Source organism: Agelaius tricolor, unplaced genomic scaffold, assembly GCF_023055355.1.
Source record: "Agelaius tricolor isolate 1412-34295 unplaced genomic scaffold, bAgeTri1.0.p SCAF_29, whole genome shotgun sequence".
NCBI classification, from domain to species: domain Eukaryota; kingdom Metazoa; phylum Chordata; class Aves; order Passeriformes; family Icteridae; genus Agelaius; species Agelaius tricolor.
This window is the reverse complement of record NW_027269289.1, coordinates 4,850,918-4,877,850: the sequence shown is the minus strand read 5'-3', so window position 1 is coordinate 4,877,850 and position 26,933 is coordinate 4,850,918. Positions and strand designations below refer to the sequence as shown.

The following is a 26,933-nucleotide window of genomic DNA, read 5'->3' as shown; positions in this document are numbered from 1 at the left end:
AATAATATACTATTATTAAATATAACTTATAATTGCTAGTAGTAGTAGTAGTATTAACATTAGTATTAGTATTAAATATAATATCATCTCTTTCAAGTAGATGGAAAATATAAAAGCTGAAATCCTGGAGAGGAATTGTTGTGTCTGCCCAAAATAGGGAAGCAGCAGCTCCCACTGGGTGTGGAGTTTAAACACTAAAGAACTGCAGGGTCACAAACAGATGGAAAATAGAAAAGCTGAAATCCTGAGGCATCAGAAGGACTGATCCCAAGCCATGAGTGTGGGCCCATCCTGCCATTTGTCACTGCTCTGACAGGTACAAACCCCCAGGTGTGCCCAACGGCCCAGGTGGGTGCAGCCAGACCCACCTTGAGCACAATCTGTGCTGTTGCTGGAGGCAGAGGTGCAGTAAAAGCCCTCTGGGCACTCCAGGCAGTGGCTCCCACTCCAGGAGGGGCTGTAGGTCCCTGCAGGGCACGGCTGGGCTCTGCTGCTCCCCTCCTCACAGAAGTGCCCAGGGGGGCAGGGGCCTCCACTGGCAGTTGGCTGGAAGGAAAACATCACAGTTACAGCCTAAAAATATCACTAAAGGGGTATCAGGGACAGCCAAAGGTGACACAGAGGCTCCATCATCAGGAGGCATGAAAAGCACTTTATTTAGAGAGCTACAGTTCTCATGGAAACAGTGATGGATTTAAGACTGTGGCATTCACATTTTCTGGAAAAATCCCTTTGCCCCGGATTTTTCTCCTGGAAAGCTGAGAAGCCTCAGAGAAAAGGAAAACAATTCTTATCTCATTTGCTTCTCCTGTGTTGTGCTCATCTGGAATGTGTTTGGAGATTGTTCACCCACAGGTGATTGTTCCATTGCATTCTGCTGGGAGTTGTTTTTACTCCTTGGCCAACCAGGGCCAAGCTGTGTCAGGACTCTGGAGAGAGTCACGAGTTTTCATGATTATCTTTTTAGCATTGAGTAAATATCTTTTCTGTATTCTTTAGTGTAGTTTTCTTTAATATCATATAGGATTATAAAGCAATAAATGAGCCTTCTGAGAACATGGAGTCAGATTCATCATTCCCCCCTGCCTCGAGGGCCCCCATAAATACAAGACTTGATTGGCTTTTAGGAATTTTCTCTCACCTATTGGTGAACTATGAATAGCACACTCTGGAGAATCAGATCTATAAACAACAGGTACAGAAAGAGAGATAACAATTGTTTTAACTCCTTTCTCTAAGTTTCCCACAGCTTCCCAGGACTTTCCTGCACAGCTATGTCTCTCTCTGTTCAGAGGATATGTGATTACCAGATAAAAACTCCTCATGCGCACAAAGACCTGTGAAGCTGAAGAGAAGCAGAAATTCACTGTGAAATCCTGCTCTCAGCCTCGCTCCTGAAGGCTGCACAAAGCCAGGGCTGAGTCTTGTCATCATCTTTAAAAATTCCTGCTGAATTCTGCCTCAGAGGAGGGCTGGCAGAGGCAGCATTCTAATCAAACTCATGAACTATTAACCTCTGGAATTTTAATGTGATGTGGCGTTCCAGGCTGCGGCGCAGCATCAGCACGCAAAGACAGAGCTGCTTTTGCTCAGATTTTAAATGTAAAGCTCAAGCAAAGCCAGATGTGTTTTGTTATCTCTGTTCTCCTTTCACTATCAATCAACCAGATGCACCTGACAAAGGAGGAAATGCTGAAAGGGAGAGTTTAATCCAGGGCAGGAGGACTCAGGCGACCTTGTGGCTCTCAGCTCCACAATAATAATAAAAAAATAGATAAAATAGATATTTTATCTATTTTACACTATTCCCAGCAGACCTCAGCTTACCCTGGGAGGTCTGGGGGAAAGGCTTCCTCCAGTGCAGTAGAAGCCAGGCTCACACAATCCACTGGGGGACACAAGTCCAGTCCCATTGCAGAAATACCCTGAAATCAAATGAAGAGAATGATGTTGGTCGCTCCAGACAGACAACAACAAATTTGGGATGGGGAAATATTTATAATAATATTCAAAATATTCATCCTGTTTGATTCAGCTACAGAGAATAAAGAGCACTTGTGTGTCACTGTCATATTTTCTGGAAAAAACCCTTTGCCCAGGATTCTTCTCCTGGGAAGCTGAGAAGCCTCAAAGGAAAAGGAAAACAACAATTATCTGATTTGCTTCTCCTATGTTTTGCAGCTTTGGGATGTGTTTGGAGATTGTTTACCCACAGGTGATTGTTTCATTGGTTTCATGTGAATTGTTTTGATTTATTGGCCAATCAGGGCCAAACTGTGTCGAGGCTCTGGAAGGAGTCACAAATTTTCATTATTATTTTTTTAACCTTCTGTAAGTATCCTTTCTCTATTCTTTAGTATAATTTAGTATAGTATTTTTAAATATAATATAGTATTATAAAATAATGCATTAGCCTTCTGAGAACATGGAGTCAGATCCATCATTCCTTCCTTCATCTGGGAACCCCACAAATACAACACCAAATTCTGTCATCTCTGAGTGTGAGAACACCCAGAGAAAGGGTGGAAAGGAAAGGGAACCTCTCCATCTCCCCTTTATTGTGAGCACCCTCTGGGGTGGAAAATGGCAGATTTAGTCTCTATCCTCTGCCCAACCCCTCTGTTCAGGAAATCTCTACCCAACACCTCTCTGCAGGAAAGCATCTCCTCAAGATTTCCTGCTCCAGAGCCCCAGAAATGCCTGAAATCCTATGAATCAAATTTTCCAGTGTTTTACCTGCATCACATGGGAGGCAGTCCTGGATCCCAGTGTTGCCAGCTGAGCTGCTGTAGTGGCCAGGAGGGCAGGGCAGCGGGGAGGCCGAGCCCAGGGGGCAGTAGGAGCCTTGGGGACACGTGTCCCCCACCACAGCATCCCTGGGCGTGGGGCTGGCAGCTCCTGCAGAGCAGTAAAACCCGGCCAGGCAGGGTCCTGTCACCTGGGACTGCCCAGGGAGAGCGCAGAAGTGCCCTGAGAGAGCAAACAATGCCATCAGCACAGGTAGGATGGGGAAAATGGGGCTGGAATGGGGAAAAACGGGGCTGGAATGGGGGAAAACGGGGCTGGAATGGGGAAAACGGGGCTGGGATGGGGAAAACGGGGCTGGGATGGGGAAAACGGGGCTGGAATGGGGAAAAGGGGGCTGGAATGGGGGAAAACGGGGCTGGAATAGGAAAAATGGGGCTGGGATGGGGAAAAAATGGGGCTGGAATGGGGGAAAATGGGGCTGGAATGGGGGAAAATGGGGCTGGAATGGGGGAAACGGGGCTGGAATAGGAAAAATGGGGGAAAAAGGGGTGAAAATCTGGGGAAAAAGCCAGGGCTGGAATGGGAAAAACAGGGCTGGAATGGGGAAATGGGGCTGGGATGGGGAAAACGGGGCTGGAATGGGGAAAAACGGGGCTGGAACAGGGAAAACGGCGCTGGAATGGGAAAAACGGGGCTCAGATGGGGAAAATGGGGAAAAATGGCTGGAATTGGGGGAAATGGGATGGGATCAGGCAAATGGGAATAAAAAGGGGCTGGAGAGGGGGGGAATGTGGGAAAAATGGCTCAGAATGGGGGAAAATTTGGGAAAAGAGGGCTGGAATGGGGGGAAAAGGGGGGCTGGGATTGGGAAGTCAGGGATGCACAAAACTCTGCTGGAAACCAGCCCCTGTCAGTGTTCTCCCCCAAGCTGCTTTGCACCAGAGGAGACATTTCATGGATCAGAACAGCCTGTGAACACCAAGGCCACCCTGTCCCTGCTGTCACCGTGCTGGGAGAGGCTGCTGTGCCTCACCTGGCTCACAGGGGCTGCAGTGGGAGCTCAGGCTGCTGCCAGGCTGGGGGTTGTAGGTGCCTCTGGGACACGGGAACTGAGCTGCTGAGGCAGTGCCTGCAGGGCAGAAGTGGCCAGGGGGACACTCATTCTCCAAAATGGAGGAGGAATTCTTGGGGCAGAAGAAGCTGGGGAAAAGAGAGGATAAAAAAAATGAGGGTTTTGACTCCCGTGCAGAGAAGGGACCTAAAAGTGCATTTCACTGCACTCTGAGTTGATTCCTCAAATGCCAAATTGATGGCATAATTGCAAAAGCCACAGAGACATAATTTTCTTAACTTGAATCACAACACATCCAAGCTGTGATTCATCAACTTGTAAAAGTTAATCAAGTTCAAACCCAGGCAGTAATTGGAGCTAAATCCCCCAAGGAAAAGCCAGGCTCAGCATCAGGTGATTTTCAAGATCCTCTTCCCCTTCAGCAGGCTGGTGCCAGCCTGTTGCCAAGGGAACCAGCTCTTACTCCAGACACAGAATGAGTTGGTGGTGCCAATGGTTTCTGTGCTCTGAACAGCCTAAATTCCCTTCCAGTGGGGCTGTGTGTGGGGTTGGGGCTTTTCCTGGTCCCAAAATCACTTTGTGGTGATGTGAAACAGCTCAGCAGCTGCTCTGCTGCCTCACAGCACTTCCTCAAGTGCTTTTCAGTGGTAAAACACCTCATCTTCTGTTGTCATCTTACTGCAGGGGTTCCATACTGTCAGAGCTCAGTGCATCCCTCTGGGTGTCCAGAGCTGCTGAGGACCCCACCGGGGGGCTCAGAGACCCTGGCACACAGCCCAGAGCACCTGGGGATTTGATTGTGACCCCTGGAGCAAGTTACCAGCTTTGTATGAGGACCTGAAAGTCACAGAGGTTTGAATGGTGTAATAACAAAATGATCACAGGGTGAAAATGTAGATTTTAGGATTTTTGGTATGGGGGTTATGGGGACAAGATGGAGGAATCTGGGCATGTCCAGCCTTTCTCCTTCTTCTTGTTCTCCATTTTCTGCAGTGATGTTGGCACTTTGGGATTGGTCTAGAGTGGAAGTGCACTGTCTAACATGGATGATGGGTATTGGGAATTAAGTGTAAATATATTTTATGTAGTTTGTAGTATAAAAGGACAACACCACCTCGGGGACGGTCAGAGTGCCTGTGGCTGCCCTGCTGAGCAGATCTCAGCTGGGCAGAAAGAAAATTTTATAGATAAGAATTAATAAACAACCTCAAGAGCGAAAAGTGAAGAGTCCAGACTCATTCTTCAGCCGTGTGGGCCGAAGCAGAGACACCCTGCACATCTCAGGGCAGCAATTATCAACAGCAACCCGAGAGAGACCACACTGCTGTCTCCTTAGCACAAAAGTTCCATATCTTCTCGTGGGCATCTCCTCAGAGCACTGATTCTTCTTCACAAAGCAGCCACTGACTCCAGTTCCCTTCTCAACACCACCCCACTCCTTTATAGCCCTCTTCTTCTCATTGGTTGCTGTTAAAGTCAGGCTTGTTCCTAATCTTTGATAATTGGCCCAGCTGTAACTCCTTAGGGATAAGATTATTTTCTACACTATCTTTATTTTCTTATATTCTATCTATCTTATATTCTATCTATCTATTCTATATCTATTCTATCCCCCTGCAATTTTCCCCACTCACACTGCTCCAGCATGCCTGGATAAAGAATTATTTCAGCATTTCTAAACTCCCTGTGTCTCACCCTTCAGGACAGGGCAGGCAGCTGCTTTGGCTCAGTGAAGGGTTGTAGGATCCTGCTGGACAGGCAATGGGAAGAGCTGTGCCCTGGGGACAGAAATACCCTGGAAAAGACAGAGCAGCTCAGAACCAGCAGAGTTTGGAGAGTTAAAATCAAACCAGGCATTTCTGTGTGGCTTTAACTCACCCCGGGGACACGGCTGGGGCTCCTCCCCAGACACACAGTAGTGACCCTCTGGGCAAGCCTGGCACTGCTGTCCCTGGGCACGGGGCAGGTGGGAGCCAGGGGCGCACGGCACTGGGCTGCTGGAGCCCTGGGGACAGAAGTGACCCAGGGGACACGGGGCTCCCGAGAGGCCATCGCGGGGTGTCGGGGTCTGGGCACCGCTGGCACAGTAGAACCTGCAGCAGGACACACCTCTGGGCTACAGACAGGGAAAAACAAGCCAGGAGACCATCCCTGCTCATGGCAGGGCATGGAACTCACGGAATTCACAGAATTTACAGAATCACCAGGTCAGAAGAGAGCTTCGAGATCATTGAGTTTGGTAGGAAAATGAATCCACAAACATCAGAGGTTGATGTCCAAAAAGGGACAGAGGAGCCCTTTTTGGCTTTATTCCAATAAATAAATTTATTTATTTAATTTTCTTATTAATTTTAATTTTATTTAAATTTATTTATAAATTTATTCCAATCAAGGCAGAGGCCGTGGGGCATTCCCCTGGGGTCTCTCCAATTTTTGGAGGATGCAGCCTCCTGTTTATCCCAATTTCCCAGCCACATTTCCCTTCTCTCTTTCCCCATTTCTGAGGTACTTGAGAGGTTCAGACTTCCCAGAACACCTGATCCCAGAGATTTCCCTCTAATGTATAACCCTGCCTTTTCATTTTTAATTCTTATGGCATTTAGAGGTTTTCCTTCCCCATTGTTTCTTTCATCTTTCAATATCCAATTTCATTGATCAGCAAACCTAAAGTTTATTTCTAAAAGTAAATATCTTTTTCCATTCATCAATCAGTGGAATCCTCCCCATTGTTACTTTTCTCTCCCAGTGCTGCTTTTATCTCCCAGCAGACCCACAGCTGGTTGGGAAACACAAATCCACTGCTCCTCTCGAGTCCAACCCAATCCCACACCTGACCCAGTGCCACACCCAGGCTTTTCAGGACCATGGAAATGGGGTTGTTCTGCTACTCACCCCGGGCTGCACTGCCCCGAGGGCGCCCTCTGCCCAGAGCCATTGCAGAAATGCCCCCCAGGACAGGGCTGGCACTCCTGCACACTCCTCCTGCCCTCCTGGTTGGACCATGTGCCAGGAGGGCACTGCAGGGGCACTGGGGCACCTGGTGAGGTGAGAGCAGGGTGAGGAATTGCCTCCCAGGATTTTAGGAATGGAGCAAAGTGCTGCTCCAAAGCTCCCCTACCTTCAGGGCAGTAGTGGCCAGCAGGACAGGGCAGCCCTGACTCTCCATCCTGGGGCTTCCTCACTCGGGCACCACTTCTGCACCAAAACCCCTCAGCACAATCTCCTGGAAAAACAGAATGATGGGGAAATAAAACCACACAAATACAGATTTCACATCCAGCCGTTTGCCACCTGGGAATTCCCTGATGGAATGGTCAGCAGAGGAGCTGCTGCACCTGCCAGGAGGTGACAGAGACAGAGAAACCTTTCAGTGCCTGGGCACTGCCTCCACATTCCAATAAATGTCCCACATTCCAGTAAATATCCCACATTCCAATAAATATCCCATATTCCAATAAATGTCCCACATTCCAATAATTATCCCATATTCCAATAAATATCTCACATTCCAATAAATAGCCCATATTCCAATAAATATCCCACACTCCAATGAATATCCCATATTCCAATGAATATTCCACATTCCAATGAATATCCCACATTCCAATAAATATTGCGCATTCCAATGAATATCCCACACTCCAATGAATATCCCACATTCCAATGAATATCCCACATTCCAATGAATATCCCACACTCCAAAAAATATCTCACTCTCCAATAAATATTCCAGCACACGTTTCCCTTCAGGATCATATTCTACACATCTTAAAGAGGAGACTGAAATATTAAGAATTCTGTCAAAGCGTTTTGCTGAAATGGGGCCTTTCAGGATAAGGATCAATGAAAAATCATCAGATGTGGGAAAAAATATTGAAAAATAAAAATGGAGAGATGTCATTGCTGGGTGTTTTGCCCTGTGTTTCTCTGCTAAACCTAACCATGTGCACATCAATTAGATAGAAGGATCAGTTCTTTGGGTAGCAGGCAAAAAACCCAAACTAATTCTTACACAGAAAAACTTCACTCTGAATTATTTTTAAAAGAAATATCACACATAGAATTCTGGTTTCACAGTCCTTGCTTAGAAAAATGAGGGTTTTTTTTCCTTTCCATAAGAAGCCCTAGACAGGTGAGATGGAATATTTTACCTTAGAGGAGGTGAGAACGCTGGAGCCCAGCCCCACCCCCTGCTCTGATGATCCCAGCAGGAAGGAGGGAGCTCGGCAGAGCAGGAATTTACCTGTTGGGGCAGCCAGGCCAGGCAATTCACAGTATTTTCCTGCTGGGCATCTCTGGCATTCCTGCAGGGATTTCAGTTTCTGCCTGGCTCCGAAGGTCCCTGCAGGGCAGCTGTGCTGGGAGCTGCTGCTGGTCCCTGCTGGGCAGTAAAAGCCCCGTGGGCAGGGGTACAGGGTGACATCGATGAGTGGCCCTTGCTGGCTGTCACAGTAAAACCCTGCAGGGACACAGGGAAAAGATGGATTTAGCTGCTCATTAGGGAGGAAGAGCTTCTGCAGGCACACAAACATCTCACTGGCTGCTCACAGGATGAACCTGCTTTAAATGGCTATTGATGTGAGCCACTGCTGCTGCACAAACACACTGCACCCTTCACAGGAAATTTAATTTTCTTAACAGGAAATTTAACACCCAGTGGTCCCCAAAAAGCAGGACAAGACTCACAGCTGCCACAGGAAAACACTTAATGACCCAACATTGATCTCTCTGCTTCCCTGCAGTCACTGAAACACTTCAAGTAAAGTTTTCCCTCTGAACATCAGAGTTTTTCCCTGTCAGTGTTCAAATTGTGCAGAATACACAGATGTTGCTACTTCTGCTTTCACATCTGAGCTGCCTCAGCCTCTAATGGGCTTTTCAGAGAGACAGAAAATGTTCTCCTCCAGTACAGAGGAGAAACCATGCGGGCAGCAGATCTCTGATCATGGGAAGGCTCAAAAGACAACAACAAGCTGTCATCTCTTGTCTGAGGGAAGCACAGTACAACACTTGGATCCTGTAAAACAAACTCCTGTAAGGGGTTACAGTATGGGTAAATGAAGGTGGTATGGAATGTAATCTTATCCCCTAAAGAGTTGCAGCTGAACCAATTACGAAAGATTTGGAGCAGGCCTGATGTTAACAAGCCACACCTGTACCAAAGAAGAAGATTGTTAGAAAAGAGTGGATTGGTAGGAACTGGAATCAGCTGGCTGCTGTGAGGACAAGGAAGAGACAGTGCCTAGAGGAGCTGCCTGTGAGAAATGTTGAGGAGGACAAAACTCTGGCAATATGAAATCCTTGTGCTATAATGATGATAGAACTCTTGATATATAAGACAACACTCCTCCAGTACAGAGGAGATACCGTGTAGGCAGCAGATCTCTGATCAGGGGAAGGCTCAAAAGACAACAACAAGCTGTCATCCCTTGTCTGAGGGAAGCACAGAACAACACTTGGATCCTGTAATACAAACTCCTTTTTTTCTGGATGTGCAGCAGACTCCATAGAGCCTGCAAGAGCTCCATGGAGGATTGAGACTTAACAGCAGGAACTGCTGAGTCATGATGAGACAGCAAAATAAGCTCCTGTCGTCTGCCCCTCGCCCCAATGCTTATCTCTGTAACCTCATAGGTCACTTTTCTCTGACCCTTACTATTGGACAGGTTTGGATCCCCCTATACCCTATAAAAAGGGGCTGGTTTAGCCCATTTGACAGAAGAAGAGCAGTTGCTGGAACCCTTCACAGACTCCCCAATAAACCATGGCTGTGGAACACCAGGACCTCTCCTTCTCCTCTCTCACATCTGCTTCTGCCTCAGCCAAGGGTGCCCTAGCGAGCAAGCAAAGAGCTGGGATCCTAAAGAGCTGATAACCACTAAAGAGCTGGCAATCACCAAGCTTGCTAAGGGCAGTCAGTGATGAGCTAACTGGGTGAATCCTAAAGAGCTGATAACCACTAAAGAGCTGGCAATCACCAAGCTTGCTAAGGGCAGTCAGTGACGAGCTAACTGGGTGTTTGGGCTCTCATTCTCCCAGAGGGACTGAGTTCCCCGACCATCCTGCATCTCTCGGCTGACAAGGCCAAGATCGGGGCCTTATCACCTCTGTCAGATCTCCCAGCAGGGAAATGCCTTTTCCACTCCAGTGACACACAGCAAGACATTTATTTTGGATTGTCACCCACAGCCCTCTGAGCGTTTCCCCAGGGTCTGTGCCAGCCTGCAGGACGCTGTGCTCCCCTCTCACCTTCCCTGCACTCCCCAGAGGGGGCTCTGAGGCCGGGTTCCTCGCAGTAGAAGCCAGAGGGGCAGGGCTGGCACTCAGGCAGGGCTCTCCTCCCTGGCAGGCTGGAGAAGGTGCCCGCTGGGCAGGGCTGGGGCGCTGCTGATGCCGCAGCTGCAAAGGAGCAAGAGAGAAATGGAAAATGAAAGAATGGGTGAGATGGCTGCACTCAGGGGTTGGAAGAACACAAAACAGCAGCAGGGAAGTCTTTTCCACTCAGAGATCCAACAGTGCTGCATTGGGTGGTGTTACATTCATATTTTCTGGAAAAATCCCTTTGCTCGGAATTTTTTCTCTTGGGAAGCTGAGAAGCCTCAGAGAAAAAGGAAAACAATAATTATCTGATTTGCTTCTCCTGTGTTTTGCACCTTTGCAATGTGTTTGGAGATTGTTTCATTGATTTTGTGTGAATTATTTTGATTTATTGGCCAATCAGGGCCAAGCTGTGTGACTCTGGAAGGAGTTATGAGTTTTCATTATTATCTTTTTAGCCTTCTGTAAGTATCCTTTCTGTATTGTTCAGTATAGTTTATTTTAATATTCTTTTATATAATATAGTATCATAAAATAAAAAATTAGCCTTCTAAGAACATAAAGTCAAATTCATCATTCCTTCCTGCCATGAAGGAATACCCACAAATACAATGGGGTGGGACAGAAATTATTGGCTTTATTGTACCCACAGGTGAAGCCAATTAAAGTTCAGATATTGAAACAAAGATGTCACCTCCTGCTTTGAAAGGAAGGGGAAGAATTAGGGGTTTTGGCACCACGGTCAGAGCCCAGCCAGCTGGCTGTGAGTGTTTCAGGAGTTCTGTGCCATGGAACCCCCAGTGCTGGATACCCACTGCAGTAGGAGCCCGCAGGGCAGATGTTCCCGGTGACACCATCCGTGGGTTTGGGGCCAGCAGCTTCCCCTGCACAGTAAAAGCCAGCAGCACATTCCCCACTGGGCACAGGCAGCCCTGCAAGACAGAGAGGATTGTTGCCTTGTGATTTCAGGATTTACCTCAGAACCTGGGCCCCTCCTCTGAAGATTCCCTCCCAGCTGTGTCAGTCCCCTCTCCTTTCCCCTCCCAGCACTGTCTGTCAGTCCTGGCATTCCAGAAGGGCATCAGTGATGGGCAGACTCAAAGGATGCCCTCTGTCCCTGGGGGCACTGGGCCATCCAGGTGTCCTTTGTCCCTTTGTCCCTCCCCTCCTGTCCCTGCTTGGTGGCTCCCTGCCCCTTCCCTGCCCCTCTCCCCGGGGTTCAAAGGAGCAGCAACCACGGGCTCAGGGAGTTCTGTTGGAGCTGGTGCTGCATTCAGAGGCCTGAGGGCCAGAATAAAGCTCTGGATCCAAACCCTCCATCAGAACTGACTCCTTTCCTTCACCATCACCTTAAAGCTTCTCCACAGAGGGAAACCTGAGGAGCAGCCCCTGTTATGGGGGGAAGCTCCATCCCAGCACCACCAGAGCTCCTGCAGGCCTGGACTTGTCCCCACGTGCCAACTGCAGCACCCAGGCAGGCAAAAGTGTCCCTGGGGTGAAACACTACACACCCAGGCAGGCAAAAGTGTCCGTGGGGTGAAACACCACACACCCAGGCAGGCAAAAGTGTCCGTGGGGTGAAACACCACACACCCAGGCAGCCAAAAGTGTCTGTGGGGTGAAACACCACAGTGCCATTGTTTGGTTCAGCAGCAGGGCCAGACAAGCTCAGGCACATCCAGTCCAGTTAGATTGGTAATTATTCCAATAGAAGATGGTGGCACTCAGAGCACTGAGACAAAGGGGGAGAAGCAGGGAAAACAACTCCTCACAGCCTCCTTCTGGGAATTTCCATGGGCATCGGGCAAGCACAGCTACATCCCATGAAAATGCCAGGAATATCCCCTCAAAACTCCTCATCTGTCACAGGCATCTTTTATGAAAAATCCTTTCCTTAGGATTTTTCCTCCTGAGAAGCTGAGAGGCCTCAGGAACAAAATGCAAACCATGGTTATCTGCTGCTGTGGAATGCAACAGGTGCATCTGGGATTGGTCTCATGTGGTTGTTTCTAATTAATGGCCAATCACAGCCCAGCTGGCTCAGACTCTCTGTCGGAGACAGAAGCCTTTGTGATTCCTTCTTCTTCTATTCTTAGCCAGCCTTCTGATGAAATCCTTTCTTCTATTCTTTTAGTATAGTTTTAATATAATATATATCATAAAATAATGAATCAGCCTTCTGAAACATGGAGTCAGATCCTCGTCTCTTCCCTCATCCTCAGCCCCCTGTGAACATGGTCACACTCATCCCACACACACTGACCTGAGGCATTGCAGAAGAGCCCAGGGGGACAGGGAAGAGGCTCTGGGCTGCCCTGGGGGCAGTAGAAGCCAGCTGTGCACTTGCCCCCCGTGGCAGTGGCTGGGCACAGGCAGTTGGCACTGGTGTAGTTGTCCAGGTCAAAGGGCTGCGAGGTCCAGGCTGCCGAGATGCAAAACCAGCCTGGGAACAGGAAACAGGGCTGAGGAGCCCTGCCAGTGACAGAGCCCCAAAAAACATCCCAAATGAACCAGCTGGAGTGACTCTGGGTGTGATGTGGGCACAGCACAGGGTGTGGGGCAGGTTCATCCCAACTCCACCAGGCCAGAATCTCTCCCATGCAGCAGTAAGTCCAATTTAATACCATAAATACCATATTAACAAAGAGATCTTGCAACATCAAGTTCAGCACTTTTGCTGTATGCTCACAGGGCTCAGCTCAGCTGCCTGAGCAGGCTCAGAGGGCAGAGATGCTCCTGCCTACCAGGCCCAGCCTGGAGCCCAGCAGAGGTGTGCTCAATCCTACTGGATACCTCTAAAGAACCCAGCAAACAGACTGGAAGGGCTGTGCTGAAGGCTCAGGAAAGTATAACTTATAGAAGGAAAGCATTACATACAAAACCCAAAAATAACAAGGGTTACAAACTCAGTCCTCACAGCCTGACCCCAGCAGCCCCACGCTCACCTGGGTCACACCTGCCTGAGGCTGCTGTCAGCCCCTCCTGCCCGCAGTAGTGCCCAGGTGGGCAGGGCAGGCAGCTGTCCAAGCTCTGGCTCATGGGGTCAGGGTTGTAGTAGCCCCTGGGACAGGGAAACTCTGTTCCAAACCTGGTGCCTGTGGGAGAAAGAGAGCAGGAGCCATTCATGGAATATGGACACGATCCTGGCTCTGAATGCTGCTGCATCATTTCATGTCCTCTTTGCCAGTTTATCCCATTGCTGATCCCCACAGCCAAAATTGTGTTTGGGTGCTGTTTAATTTGTGAAGCTGTTAAGCAACAGCCACATCTACAGCTTAGAATATTGTTTTGCTTTGTTTTTGGTTTTTTTTCTGTGGACAACCACTTAAACATGTCCAAAAATACACTTAAACAAAAAACGACAGTCAAACATGTAAACAATATTTTTGGGCGTATTTTTCTGTGAAGAACCAAGCTGACACTTTAACATGTCAAAAAATACACTTAAGAAAAAGACAGTCAAACATATAAAAAATATTTTTGGGGGTATTTTTCTGGCAAGAACCAGGCTGACAGTTAAATATTTTATTCACAAAGATAATTTCTTGTCTTTGAGGAGGATGTTTCAGCCTGGCCAAAGGACTGCTGGGTTCTCTGAGCCCATCTCACCTTTGGGGCAATAAAATCCAGCTGGGCAGGGGTTTGTGCTGTAGCTGGTGGTGTTTTCTGGGCAGAAGTAGCCTGCAGCACAGGGGAAGCAGGCAGCTTGTCTGGAGAGGTTGTTGTAGGTCCCTGCATGGCAGGGCAAGGGAGAGCTGGTCCCTTCTGGGCAGAAATGGCTCACAGGGCAAGGGCCTCCTCTCTGCCACACACCTGGGACACAGACAGGAGAAGCAGGGTTGGGAATCTCCTCTGGAAATGATTGTTTGAGCCAATCAAATGGCAATTTGATTACAGGCAGACCCCCATGACTGCCCTGGTGCTCAGTGCAGGCATTTCCTTTGGTAGTACTGGCATGCAGGTGATGCCTTGGGAAGGCTGGCCTAGAGCAGAGGCTGGACAGAGCTAAAGAATAAAGCAGGGATTTATTCAAAGGCCTCAATGGATGCACCTTGGGCAGCACAAGAGCCCAACCAGGGCTGCACCCAAGATGAACCAAAATGGTCCCAAAATGAACCCAAGATGAACCAAAATGGTCCCAAAATGAACCTAAGATGAACCAAAATGGTCACAAAATGAACCCAAGATGAACCAAAATGGCCCCAAAATGAACTCAAGGTGAACCCAAAATGATCCCAAAATGCACCCAAGATGAACCAAAATGGTCCCAAAATGCACGAGCGCTCCCGGGGTCTCTCCCTTGGATCAGTTCTGCTCCATTTGCATCTTGCAGTTCATTGTCCCATTCCAGCTTTAGCCCATGCAGTCCCATCCTTGTTTTTCTCTCTCCAGCCCACGGGGTTTGTGCTCTTGGGCTGGGATTTGGATCATTTGTCCTTGGTGCCCAGCTGGAGCAGGAATTGTTTTGTCTCCCTGCTCTGTGCCCAGAGCTCAGCATCCCCTGATGTGAGCCCAGACCCACACACTAAAGCAGCACAGAACCTGAAAATATAAAAGCCAAAACCTGAGGCAGCATTTGACACAAACCCCTCAAAGAAAACTCTCACAGGGATCTGGATGACTGACAGGAGGCAGGGCAGGAATACTGGGAGAGAAGGTGGAAAACTGGTAGGAAAGGTGGAAAACTGGGAGGAAAGGTGGAACATTGAGAGAAAAGGTGGAATACTGGGAGGGAAGGTGGAACACTGGTGGGAAAGGTGGCATTTTTAAAGCTGCCTGTTGCCAGAGCCCCGGATCAGCCAGTGCCACTCACCAGGCGGGGATGGTGAGGAGGCGCCAGGCTGGCAGAAGTACCCAGGTGAGCAGGGTCCTGAGGGGGCTGTGAGGCCAGGGGAGCCACAGAACTGGCCAGGTGGGCACTCTGTGCAGCTGGAATCCTGCCCGTTGTGGAGCCTGGGAGGGACAGAACAGGCTTTCAGCTGGAAGTGGTAAATTCAGCACAGGGGTCACAGCCCTGAAGGGAAAGCAACCACAAAACTTTTTTGATCAATGCAAGGGTGTGTCTAATGAGCCTCACTGAGCTGCACTTCATTGCTTAGAGGAGTGGTGGATAGACAAAAATGAAAAGAAAATAAAAATGAGCATCAGTAGGTCCACAGATCTTCACCTGTCTGAGTAAGTGCCCACAGGGCATGGCTGGGGGATACTGGTGCCAGCTGGGCAGAAGTGTCCAGGAGAGCAGGGGCCACCTCTGCTCGTGTTTGTGGCTCCACTGGGGTTTGGGACACTCGCTCCTGCACAAGGAAGATAAGGCAAAAGCATCCTGAATTATTTGGGTTGTTTCTCATGGGCAAGTTTGCTCCCCATGGCTGAAGAGCCATTTCCAGAGGTGAGAGAAGAGAGGAGCTGGTTGTAGCCCATGACAATAAAGCCAGAAATCCATGGTGGAATGGGATAAATAACAGCAAGGGCCATAAGGGCCAGAAAATAATTTCTATAGGTGAAAGAAGAGAGGAGCTGGTTGTAGCCCATGACAATAAAGCCAGAAATCCATGGTGGAATGGAATAAATAACAGCAAGGACCATAAGGGCCACAGCTCCCCACCTTTTCACCCTTTCAGCCCTCTGAATCCTAAATGCTGTACCTGCTGTGCAGAAGAATCCTGGCCAGCAGGGACCACTGGGAGAGGATAATCCCCATTCTCCACAGAACATTCCTGGAAGAACACAGAGGGAAAAGAGAATCAGCAAACTGGGAGAATAAAAACCAAACCAACCAACCAAACAAATCCCAGGAGAGCTGCTGTGCTGCCTGCACTTTTGGAAGGCAAAGGGAAGACTTTGAGAACTCAAATCCCTCAGCAACAGCACAACTGGGACAGAACCCCATCAGGAAGCCCTGAATGTGAACCAAACCCTTCTGCAGTGTGGTATTTGTGGGGTCTTCAGGACAAAGGAGGAATTGAGAAATCTGACTCCATGTTATTAGAAATCTATTATATTTCAATAGATCATATCATATTAATATATCAATATATCATATTAATATATCAATATATCACATCAATATATCAATTTATTATATTGTATATTTTATTATAGTATATATTTTATTATATTATATATTTTATTTTATTATAGTAAAACGATACTAAAAAATAGAGAAAGGATACAGACAGAAAGCTTAACAAGATTGATAATGAAAAATCATGACTTTCTCCAGAGTCTTGACACAGCTGGACTATGATTGGTCATTAAGTAGAAACAATTTACAAGAAACCAATCAAACAATCTGTGTTTGTTTACCTGTGGGTAAACAATCTCCCACCACATTCCAAAGCAGCCAAACACAGGAGAAGCAATCAGATAATTATTGTTTTTCTTTTTCCTCTGAGGCTTCTCAGCTTCCCAGGAGAAGAATCCTGGGCAAGGGGATTTTTCAGAAAATGTGACAGTGACACTGCAGAGCCTTCAAAACCCTGTGGGGACACCACCAGTGGGACCAGGCTCCTCCTTTGACTGTGGATTTTTATGTTTGCATTTCCTGGAGGCCAGAACCCATCAGAGGATGGGGAAGAGAGAGCTGCAGAGAGATCACCACATCTTAGAGGGGTCCCAAGAGAGCCTTCCCTCACCTGCAGGGCACTGCTGGCACCTCTCAGCGTGGCTCAGGCCGTAGGAGGGGTTGTAAGTGCCAGGAGGACAAGGATAAAAACTGATCCCAGTTCTCTGGGGGCAGTAGAACCCGGGAGGGCAGCGGCGCCGGAGCCCCTTTGAGCAGTGAAACCCAGCAGGACAAGGAAGGCACTTGTCTTGACCTGGGAGGGGAAAAGAGGAATTAAAAGGAAGCATGGAATTGAATGGAAGGAAAATACCATGAGCACAGCTTCCCTCTGCCTGGTTGTGCACTTAAAGAAGCAGAAATCGAAATAAAGCTGTTTTTTAAGCTCTCCTGCAGTAAGTGGCCTCAAATATGGATTTTTCCTAGGAGCATTTAGCTCAGCACACTCCACTCTAGCTGCCCGAGTCACCTCCACGTGTCCCCATTAGGTGGCAGGAGGAGCAGAGGGAAAGCTGGAAACTGCTCCAGCCCTGGTGCACTGAGTGCCACTGCCACAAACCTCAAACCACATGGGCTGCTGCAGGGGGAAACACATTCCTCATGAGACTCCAGGGGAAAAAATAACAAAACATCCTTGCTCGACCCCTTCTCTACCCCAAGCCCTGAAACACTGAGTATTCCCAGTGGCCAGCAGCTTTCAGGACCTTCTTGGATAGAGACAAAAGCTACGAGCAGTGTTTACATCTCCCCTGAGCACACTGGAGTCGCAAAGCTGCAGCTCCTGACCTGGGGCATTTCTGTCCTTCCTGACCTGGGGCATTGCTGTCCTTCCTGACCTGGGGCATTTCTGTCCTTCCTGACCCGGGGCATTTCTGTCCTTCCTGACCTGGGACATTGCTGCAGCTCCTGATCTGTTCCACTGCTGCAGCTTCTGCTGCAAAGCTGCAGCTCCTGACCTGTCACATTTCTGTACTTCCTGACCTGGAACTGTTCCATTTCTGTAGCTCCTGACCTGTGGCATTGCTGTATTCCCCACTGGGGCAGGGGGAAGGTGCTGCTGAGCCTGCAGGGCAGAAATGTCCTCGAGGACAGAGATCTCCAGTGACACCATCCTCTGGCTTTGCAGTCTTGGTCCTCCCCGTGCAGTAATAGCCTAAAAACAGAAAATAATGGAGCTCTTCCCCCAAATCAAAACCCATTTCTAAGAAGCTGCACCAAGGGAAATACAGGCTGGATATCAGGAAATGTTTTATACAGAAAGGTGATAAAGATGTGGAATGGCTGCCCAGGGAGGTGGTGGAGTCCCCATCCCTGGGTGTGTTTCACAAAGCCTGGATGGGGCACTGGGTGCCAGGGTTTAGTTGGGGTGTTGGGGCTGGGCTGGACTCGATGATCTTTAGGGTCTCTTCCAACCTGGGGATTCTGTGAATTCTGTGAGTTCTGTGAATTCTGTGAGTTCTGTCTTTGTCTCACCTCGTGCACAAAGTCCCCCTGGAGCATCTTGACCAGACACATTGCAGAAGAACCCAGGGGCACAGGGCAGGCACCAGGTGACATCCTGGGCCCCTCTCTGGCCATTCCAGGTGCCAGCAGGACATGGCATCTCTTTGGGGTGCCCAGTGCCAGCTGGGCAGTAATGTCCTCGTGGGCAAAGATCTCCAAATGGCAGCCCCACCTGAAGAGGATTGAAATTAAATTTATTATGGTTTGTGAGAGCTTTGGTAGAGCTAGAAGGTGCTGAGCAATGTGAAATGTTCATCACTCACGGGTGAGGAGGTGCTGGAGCCTTGAGTGCAGTAAAAGCCAGGCTGGCAGGGCCCCTCTGGCTCAGGCAGCCCAGCCCTGCTGCAGAACATCCCTGCAGGGCAGGGCTTGCAGGAACCTGCCCTCTCCACATCCGAGAAGCTTCCCTGCACAGAGACAGCCACAGCACGCCCTGCTGGCACGGTTTGGCACTGGCACAATGCCAGTGCCCCCATGAAAATATATTCCCCCCAGTGTCTGCTGTGAGATGGGACCAGAAACAGAGCAAAGCTTATAGACCAGAAATAGAGCAAGGCTCCAGCTTAGGAATAAAGGAAAAGAACTTTTTAAACTTACAATATGAAAAAAAGGACACGCAGAACTCAGAATGAAAACCTCCCAAAAACATTCCTCCTCCTCCCCCCAGTTTCTACCACCACACAAAATAGAACCTTAGATTCTCAATCCAGTCACCACCCCTCAGATAATCGACTTTCAGTTCATCACCACCCCTCAGATAATCAACTCCCAGTTCATCAAGAAGAAAGGAGTCCCTCTTGTACCATAGCCTTCCCCTCTGTCCTGGGCACACCTGCCCAGGAAGGGAATTCTCCTGGAAGTCGCTGCTTGGGAAATAAATCCATGTTTGACTCTTACCGTGGGGCATGGGAGAGGCACGGAGCTGCCAGCCAGGCAGAAATGGCCTTTGGGACAATCCTGGGGGACAGCCAGGCCTGGCTCACTGCAGAAAGTCCCCTCAGGGCAGTCCCTACAGAGAGACTGAGCACGGCCCTGAAAGAGAGCACAGAGCCTGGCAGGGGTGGGGCATTGCTGCTTACCTGAGGTCCCAGGACGAGGGAGGAGAGGAGAAGCTTGACTCCATGTGTCAGAAGGCTGATGTATTATTTTATGGTATATATTATATTAAAAGAAAATTATATACTAAAACTGTACTAAAAGAATAGAGAGAAAATGATTTCATCAGAAGGAATAGAAAGGAAAGGAATGGAATGATAACAAAACCTTGTGACTGACCAGAGTCCGAGCCAGCTGGGCTGTGATTGGCCATTAATTAAAAACAACCACATGAGACCAATCAAAGATGCACCTGTTGCATTCCACAGCAACAGATAATTATTGTTTACTTTTCATTTCTCAGCTTCTCAGGAGAAAAAGATCCTAATGAAAGGATTTTTCATAAAACATGTCTGTGACACTTACCCAGGGGTGGGATATTGCTGCTTACCCAGGGGTGGGGTATTGCTGTTATACCACAAGAATAAATAAACTTTGTGTGTTCTACCAACTCTCAGGGAGTCCCTGCTGCCAAATAAATGCTGGAGGGAAAGACCTGCAGCCCAAAAGCAACAAATCTGAGGTGCCTGCAGCACTAAAGCAGTGGCAGGCACAGCCCTGACCATCACAGAAATGAGGGAAATGCACGAATTAATTCACCCCTGCCAGGCCAAAGACTCAGCAGCCCTTCCAAATTTGTACTGTGCAAGAAAACTTAAAAAGTGCCTGAGGAGTTGCAGGCAACGGCCCTGGACTGAAGGATCTGGTGTCTCCACCCAAAGGCTTTTGGTTCTTCCTCTGCAGCAGGGTAAAAGCAAAGCAGGTGGTGATTACCCAAATTAGCAGAAATCTCCCAAACCCCCTTTTTTTTCAAGCTGTTTCCAAACACCTCAGGAATTTCTGCCCATACATTTTTATAGTTTCCAAGGGCTCTGCAGGCCCCCCAGGCTGGAACCCTGAGTACTCACAGGCTGGAAGGTGCCGAGGGGACACGGCTCTGCCTTGAAAGCTCCTGCTAAGGAATAATGTCCCTCCATTGCCACGTGCTGGAGGGGACTGGTGGCTCCTCCTGTGCAGAAGTAACCAGGTTCACAAAGTCCTGAGGGGGCTTGGTTGTTTGTCCCATCACAATATAAGCTAAGTTTGGGGAAAAAAAAAACCAACACAAACTTGGGTAGCAATAATGCCTTTTTTTGGTTTCATTTTTTTTGGGTTTTTTTTTGTTTTTTTTTTGTTGTTTTTTTTTGGGTTTTTTTTGTTTTGTTTTGTTTTGGTTTTTGTTGTTTGTTTGGGGGTTTTTGGTTTGGTTTTTTTTTTTTTGCTTTGTTTTTGTTTTTTGTGGGTTTTTGTGGGTTTTTTTGGGTTTTTTTTGGTTTTTTTTCCCCCAGTGAATAGCTCAATCCCAATGCAAAAAAAAAAGAAGTCCCTGGAATTTTAGAGACCTGATTCCTGTTTTCTTCCAAAGCTGGCCACTCACCCAGGTGGGCAATCCAAGCACTCCTGGAGGCTCCTCAGCCCACTGGTGTTGCTGAAAGTCCCTGGAGGGCAGGGGATGGGGAAGGCAGAGCCAGAGGGGCAGTAGGAGCCAGCAGGACACACAGCTCCTGTCACACCATCCGTGGGCCACTGAAATCGGGAAAAGGATCATTAAAAAAGGGAGAAAATGGGGTCAAGTATTTATTGGGTTAAAGTGATGTAGACAATAAAGAAAAAAATAAATAAAGACATGCTCTTGTGCAGAGAACAGAAAACACTGACTTACTGGAATAGATCACTGACTGAAGGAAATTCAAGGAGAATAAATAGGGATGAAATTTTACACTGATTCACACTCACTGGACTTTTTACCTGGTGATCTTTTTTTTTTTAAGAGGGTGTTAGTGTACAGAGAGGAAAAATATGACATGGCCACACTCCTTTTGAAGGTCCTTTTGCCTTAAACTTGAGTGTGAGCAGCACAAAATCGTGACTGTCCAAATCACTGGGTTCAAAACAGGCACCGCAGTGGGGAAAACAAAACAACACAAAAAAGAAGAAGAGGAGCAAAACTCATCCGTGGGACTTACTGGAGTCAGAGCCCTGCCCTGGCAGTAAAATCCAGCCTGACAGGGCCCACTGGGGCCAGTCTGTCCTGGGGCAGCACAGAAGGAACCCCGAGCACAGGGGCTGCACCCCGAGGGTCCGGACAGCCCCTGCCTGGCACCAAACGTCCCCTCCGGGCAGGGCTCGGGCTTGGAGCTGCCTTCAGCACAGTAAAAACCCTACAAAACAAAGCCAGGTGTCTGCCAGCAAGGCTTTCCTATGAAATAAATAAATAAATAAAATAAATAAATGAAATAAATGAAATAAATCCCCCAGAGCAGCTTCTTCCATGAAAGCGTCAGGAAAATTCACCCACAAACACCAGAGTTTTATGTCCAAAAAGGAGACAGAGCAGTCCTGGAACTTTATACCAATCAAGGCAGAGGCCATGGGGCATTGCCCTGGGGTCTCTCCAATTTTTGGAGGATGCAGCCTCCTTTTTATCCCAATTTCCCAGCCACATTTCCCTTCTCTCTTTCCCATTTCTGAGGTACTTGAGAGGTTCAGACTTCCTGATACACCTGATCCCAGAGATTCCCCTCTAATGTATAACCCTGCCTTTTAATTCCTAATTCTTACAGAATTTAGGGTTTTTCCCCATTGTATCTTTAATCTTCCAATATCCAATTTCATTTCCTAGCAAAGCCACATTTTATTTGTAAAAGCAAATATCTTATTCCATTCATCAATCAGTGAAATCCTTCCCATTGTCTTTTTTTTTTTTTAAATCTCTCAGTGCTGGTTTTATCTACCAGTTTGTTTCTAAAGACAAATCCCTCATTCCCATCAAAAGCAAGGAAAACCACTCACTGCTGGGCAGAGCTTGGGCTGTGTCATGGCAGGGGAGTCACAGAAGTGCCCGGCTGGGCATGGCTTGCAAACCCCTTGTCCCCCCACGCTGGAGCTGTCCCAGAAGCTGCCTGGCAGGCAGGGGAAGGAGAAGGGGAACCCAGTGCCTGGAGGGCACAGGTAACCAGCTGGGCAATCCCCTGTCTGGGAACAAAACACAAAACACAGAACACACACTCAGGCTTGGCTGCTTCTGCCCAGTCTCTTCAGCCCCACCTGCAATTTGAACAACCTGGTGTTTCCTCACTGCAAGCAAATGGGGTAGGGAAGAAAGGGAATTTACCAGTCAAATTCTGACCATGTGGGATAATTACTGTAGGAAAAGTGGGTTTGGGGTAAAATCTTGGCATTGAGGCAAGGTTGGCCTGTTGTGAGGAAGATGCTCTTCCACACTTGGGGAAAAGCTGAAACTGGGACAGAATTTTCACCTTACTCTTCAATAAAACCATGGATTCATCCATGTGGAAGAGAATCCGTCTGCATTTTTTAATTCCTTTTTTTTTAAACAGCTATTGATATTTGACAGGTTCATTCTTCTCTGGGACAAAACAATGCAATGAGAAACCCCAAAACTCATTTGATGAGGAGCAGCAGCAATTCCTCACTGCTGTTTCCTCACTGCAAGCAGATGGGGTAGGGAAGAAGGGAAGAAAGGGCATTTGCACTCTTACCAGTCAAATTCTAAACATGTGGGATAATTACTGTAGGGAAAGTGGGTTTGGGGTAAAATCTTGGCATTGAGGCAAGGTTTGCCTGTTGTGAGGAAGATGCTCTTCCACACTTGGGGAAAAGCTGAAACTGGGACAGAATTACCACCGTACTCTTCAATAAAATAATGGATTCATCCATGTGGAAGAGAATCCGTCTGCATTTCTTTATTCCTTTTTTTTTTTTAACAGCTATTGATATTTGACAGGTTCATTCTTCCCTGGGACAAGACAATGCAATGAAAAACCCCAAAACTCATTAGATGAGGAGCAGCAGCAATTCCTCACCTTTGAACCCCCTTTCCCAGCCTGCACTGACAGGCAGAAGGCAGAATAAAGACAGAAAACATGCACCAAGCACAAAGTTGGCTCCATTAACAGATTCAGCCTGGGGTAAGAATTTTGGGGTAAAAATTTGGGAGCAGCTGGGCTGTACTTACAGGGTGAGGAATTCCTGAGGAATTCTCTGTCCCATCAGTGTAGCAGAACTTCCCTGCAGGGCAGGGGGAGCACCCAGCAGCGCTGCTGAGCCCCCTCTGCTCACTGTAGGTGCCACTGGGGCAAGGCTGAGCCTGGAGGGGGAATAGAAAAAGGGGTTTTGGAATAGAGGTATGGAATTGAAAAAGGGGTTTTGACAGCCTAAAGTGAGTCCTGCAGCCCACAAGGCCAAGGTGCAGCAGTTAAAGCTGTAAAAGCAGCTCAGAATAATTGTGTAAGGCTTCTCAGAGAGTGTTATCCTTGTGATATTACTATTAATTTTTATTTATTATTATATTATTGACAGTCATTATCATTGTTGTTATAGAATAAGTATTATGCTATTATATATCGTTACATTCTATATTATTATATATAGAATATATATAATATATCCTATTATTATTTATATAGAATATATTATATCCTATATAGATAGAATACATAAAAATAATAAATAGATAAATAATAATAAATATATATTTTATATATTATATAAAATATAATATATATAATATTTATATATTCGTTATATAATATTTATATTATATTGATATTTATATAAACAATTATTTTATTATATATAATCTATTAATAATATATATAAACTATAAGTAATATACATATTATTTTATTGTATATATAATATATAAAACTATTATTTTATTAATAAAAGTTAATATGGTTATTTTTAACATGGTTTATTATATTATCTATTTTATTATGCTATATTATTAGATTATATTAATTGATATTATATCAGGTTTCATTATTGTATATATTAATATATTATTACAAGATGTTATGTGTTATGTGTTGTTGTGTTATGTTTGCTATGTTATGTTATATTAACTAATATTATATTATTGAGTTTTATTATATATATATATTATAATATATTGATATATATTATTATATTAATTAATATTATTATTTTATTATCAGTTTTATTTGGGGCAAATACTGCTAAGGTCTGTGAACCCACAAGAAGGGCAGAAATCAGTAACAAAACATTATCAGGGGAGGTTTTCCCACAGCAGTGATCCCAGCCAGAGAGAATGCAGAGTCCCCAGAGCAAAGTCACTCACAGCATCCCCCTGGGGACAGAAGTGTCCCTGTGGGCAGGCGTTGGCAGCGGCATCTGGGACGAGTGCCAGTCCCTGCGGGCACAGGAGCCCTGCTGGGCACACCCTGGCCAGCATCACCTCCAGGCTGGTGTTCTCCTGGGCACAGAAGTGCCCGACCCTGCAGGGCAGGCAGGAGGCTGAGCCTGGCTCCTGGAACAGAAAGGATCCCGTGTCCCTGCTGGGGCATGGAACAATCCTCCACACCTCTGTGAGCCAGCAGTGGCAATTATCAGTACAACAATTAATTAGAGATTTGGGGCAGATAAATATGAATCAAACCTGTTTGTGGGAATAGTTGTGCCATCACCATCCCCCTCTGTGACTCCACCCTGCTGGTTCCCTCCCCAACCAGCTGAGAGTTTAATTCCAGCCCATCCAACACCTCCTTCTGAGCAGGAAGGAAACAGAGCTGTCTGCTCCCTGCCAGGGCCAAACGTGCCACAAAAATGGCAATGCCAATGTCCCCGAGATCTGTGGTGGTGTTCACAGGGGTCTGAGGATGAGGGAAGAGTTGAGAATGTTGACTCCATGTTTCAGAAGGCTTGATTTATTATTTTATGATACATATCATATTAAAACTATACTAGAGGAATAGAAGAAAGGATTTCATCAGAAGGCTGGCTAAGAATAGAAAAGGAAAGAATGATAGCAAAGGTTTTGGCTTGGACAGAGTCTGAGCCAGCTGGGCTGTGATTGGCCATAAATCAGAAACAACCACATGAGCCCAATCCCAGATGCACCTGTTGCATTCTACAGCAGCAGATAACCATTGTTTGCATTTTGTTCCTGAGGCCTCTCAGCTTCTCAGGAGGAAAAATCCTAAGGAAAGGATTTTCCATAAAAGATGTCTGTGACACCTCCCTAGGGCCACTCCCAGCCTCATCCACCCCTGGGAGCTCCCCTTGTGCCAAGCCCAGCCTTGCACGAAGGGAAGGTTGGACATAAGGATTGGGACTCACAGAGAAGCTGCCGGCCCCACAGGCTCGGGGGGCGACCGTGCCCAGCTCGGGGCAGTGCTGGCCCCCAGGACAGGGGGTGCAGTCTGCAGCCAGCTCCGCTCCAGGGCCCGAGCGAAAGGATCCTCTGGGGACAAAACAACACAGAGACACTCCAGACAGCAGCCAGGCAAGAAAAGGAAATACTGTGATGCCTTTTTGGGCTACCGAAAAATCAGGCAAAATTTACGGAATGTCATGGTTTGATGCTGGCACAATGCCAGTGCCCTCAGGAAAAATATATTCTCCCAAAAATCTCAGTTCCTTTTCAAACCAGGACAGGGAATAAAAAGCCGTTCTATTTTTTGAAGGGCCTTCAGGTACATTTAGAGCAGACAAAACCCACCCAAAAATGGACAATGGGTCACAGGTTTCACACTTTTATAACTTTGGTCCATTTGCATTTTGGGGGTCATTCCAATTACAATTATTATTGGAGGCCTTCCAATTCCAGCTTCAGCTGATGAAGTCATTGACCCCAAGTTTGCTGCCCCCAACTCCCTTTTGTTCCCATCTCTGGGCCCTGAGGCAGTGAGGTGTCCTTGATTGCCAGGCCTGGAGAGGAATTGTTGTGTCTGCCCCAGATGGGGAAGCAGCAGCTCCCACTGTGTGTGGAGTTCAGAGTTCTACACTAAAGAACTGCAGGGCTACAAATAGATGGAAAATATAATAACATACTATTATTAAATATAACTTAGTAGTAGTAGTAGTAGTAGCATTAGTATTAAATATAATATAATCTCTTTCAAATAGATGGAAAATAGAAAAACTGAAATCCTGGAGAGGAATTGTTGTGTCTGTCCAAAATGGGGATGCAGCAGCTCACAATGTACATGGAGTTTGGAGTTCTACACTAAAGGACTGCAGGGTCACAAATAGATGGAAAATATAATAATATACTATTATTAAATATAACTTATTATTATTGGTAGTAGTATTAGCATTACTATTAGTATTAAATATAATATAATTAGTATTAAATATAATGTCATCTCTTTCAAATAGATGGAAAATAGAAAAGCTGAAATCCTGGAGAGGAATTGTTGCATCTGTCCAAAATGGGGAAGCAGCAGCTCACAATGTACATGGAGTTTGGAGTTCTACACTAAAGGACTGCAGGTTACAAATAGATGAAAAATATAAAAGCTCCAATCTTAAGGCATCAGCAGTGCACTTCTATCCTGAAATCTTGGTGCTCTGATTAGAGGAAATGTTGTCTTTCTGCAGCAAACCCCACCCAATTCTGACCAAACTCGCCTGGACCTCAGTAACTCATGAGGCAAAAGGCAATAATAATTAAACCCAGAAGAGCCACGAAACGCCCCAAACAAACCTAAAAAATGCCCCATTTTCCCTCGTCCTGCACTTACAGCGGGCACAGCACAGGTTTGGAGGTGCCAGGGGGGCAGAAGGCTCCGGCAGGGCAGGCAGAGCAATCCCGCAGCCCAGCCCTGCCCA

The 26,933-nt window shown here is 47.0% G+C and overlaps 1 protein-coding gene across 1 annotated transcript; it reads right to left on the bottom strand.

Moving 5' to 3' along the window:
* Positions 1 to 231: 231 nt before the first annotated feature.
* LOC139600906 (multiple epidermal growth factor-like domains protein 6) lies at positions 232 to 26,933 on the bottom strand. The gene is made up of 30 exons (XM_071449479.1): positions 26,846 to 26,933; positions 25,440 to 25,563; positions 24,442 to 24,630; positions 23,317 to 23,448; positions 22,131 to 22,313; positions 21,305 to 21,499; positions 20,716 to 20,864; positions 20,207 to 20,375; positions 19,101 to 19,235; positions 18,467 to 18,610; positions 18,174 to 18,375; positions 17,713 to 17,853; positions 16,774 to 16,956; positions 15,784 to 15,855; positions 15,306 to 15,432; positions 14,952 to 15,091; positions 13,748 to 13,951; positions 13,084 to 13,233; positions 12,402 to 12,581; positions 10,954 to 11,070; positions 10,070 to 10,219; positions 8,064 to 8,279; positions 6,939 to 7,043; positions 6,713 to 6,857; positions 5,699 to 5,913; positions 5,516 to 5,615; positions 3,782 to 3,948; positions 2,737 to 2,970; positions 1,828 to 1,925; positions 232 to 546 (listed from the first exon to the last, which is right to left on the bottom strand). The coding sequence occupies exons 3-30, from the start codon at positions 24,553 to 24,555 to the stop codon at positions 253 to 255; spliced, it is 4,461 nt and encodes a 1,486-aa protein (XP_071305580.1). The 5' UTR covers positions 24,556 to 24,630; positions 25,440 to 25,563; positions 26,846 to 26,933; the 3' UTR covers positions 232 to 252.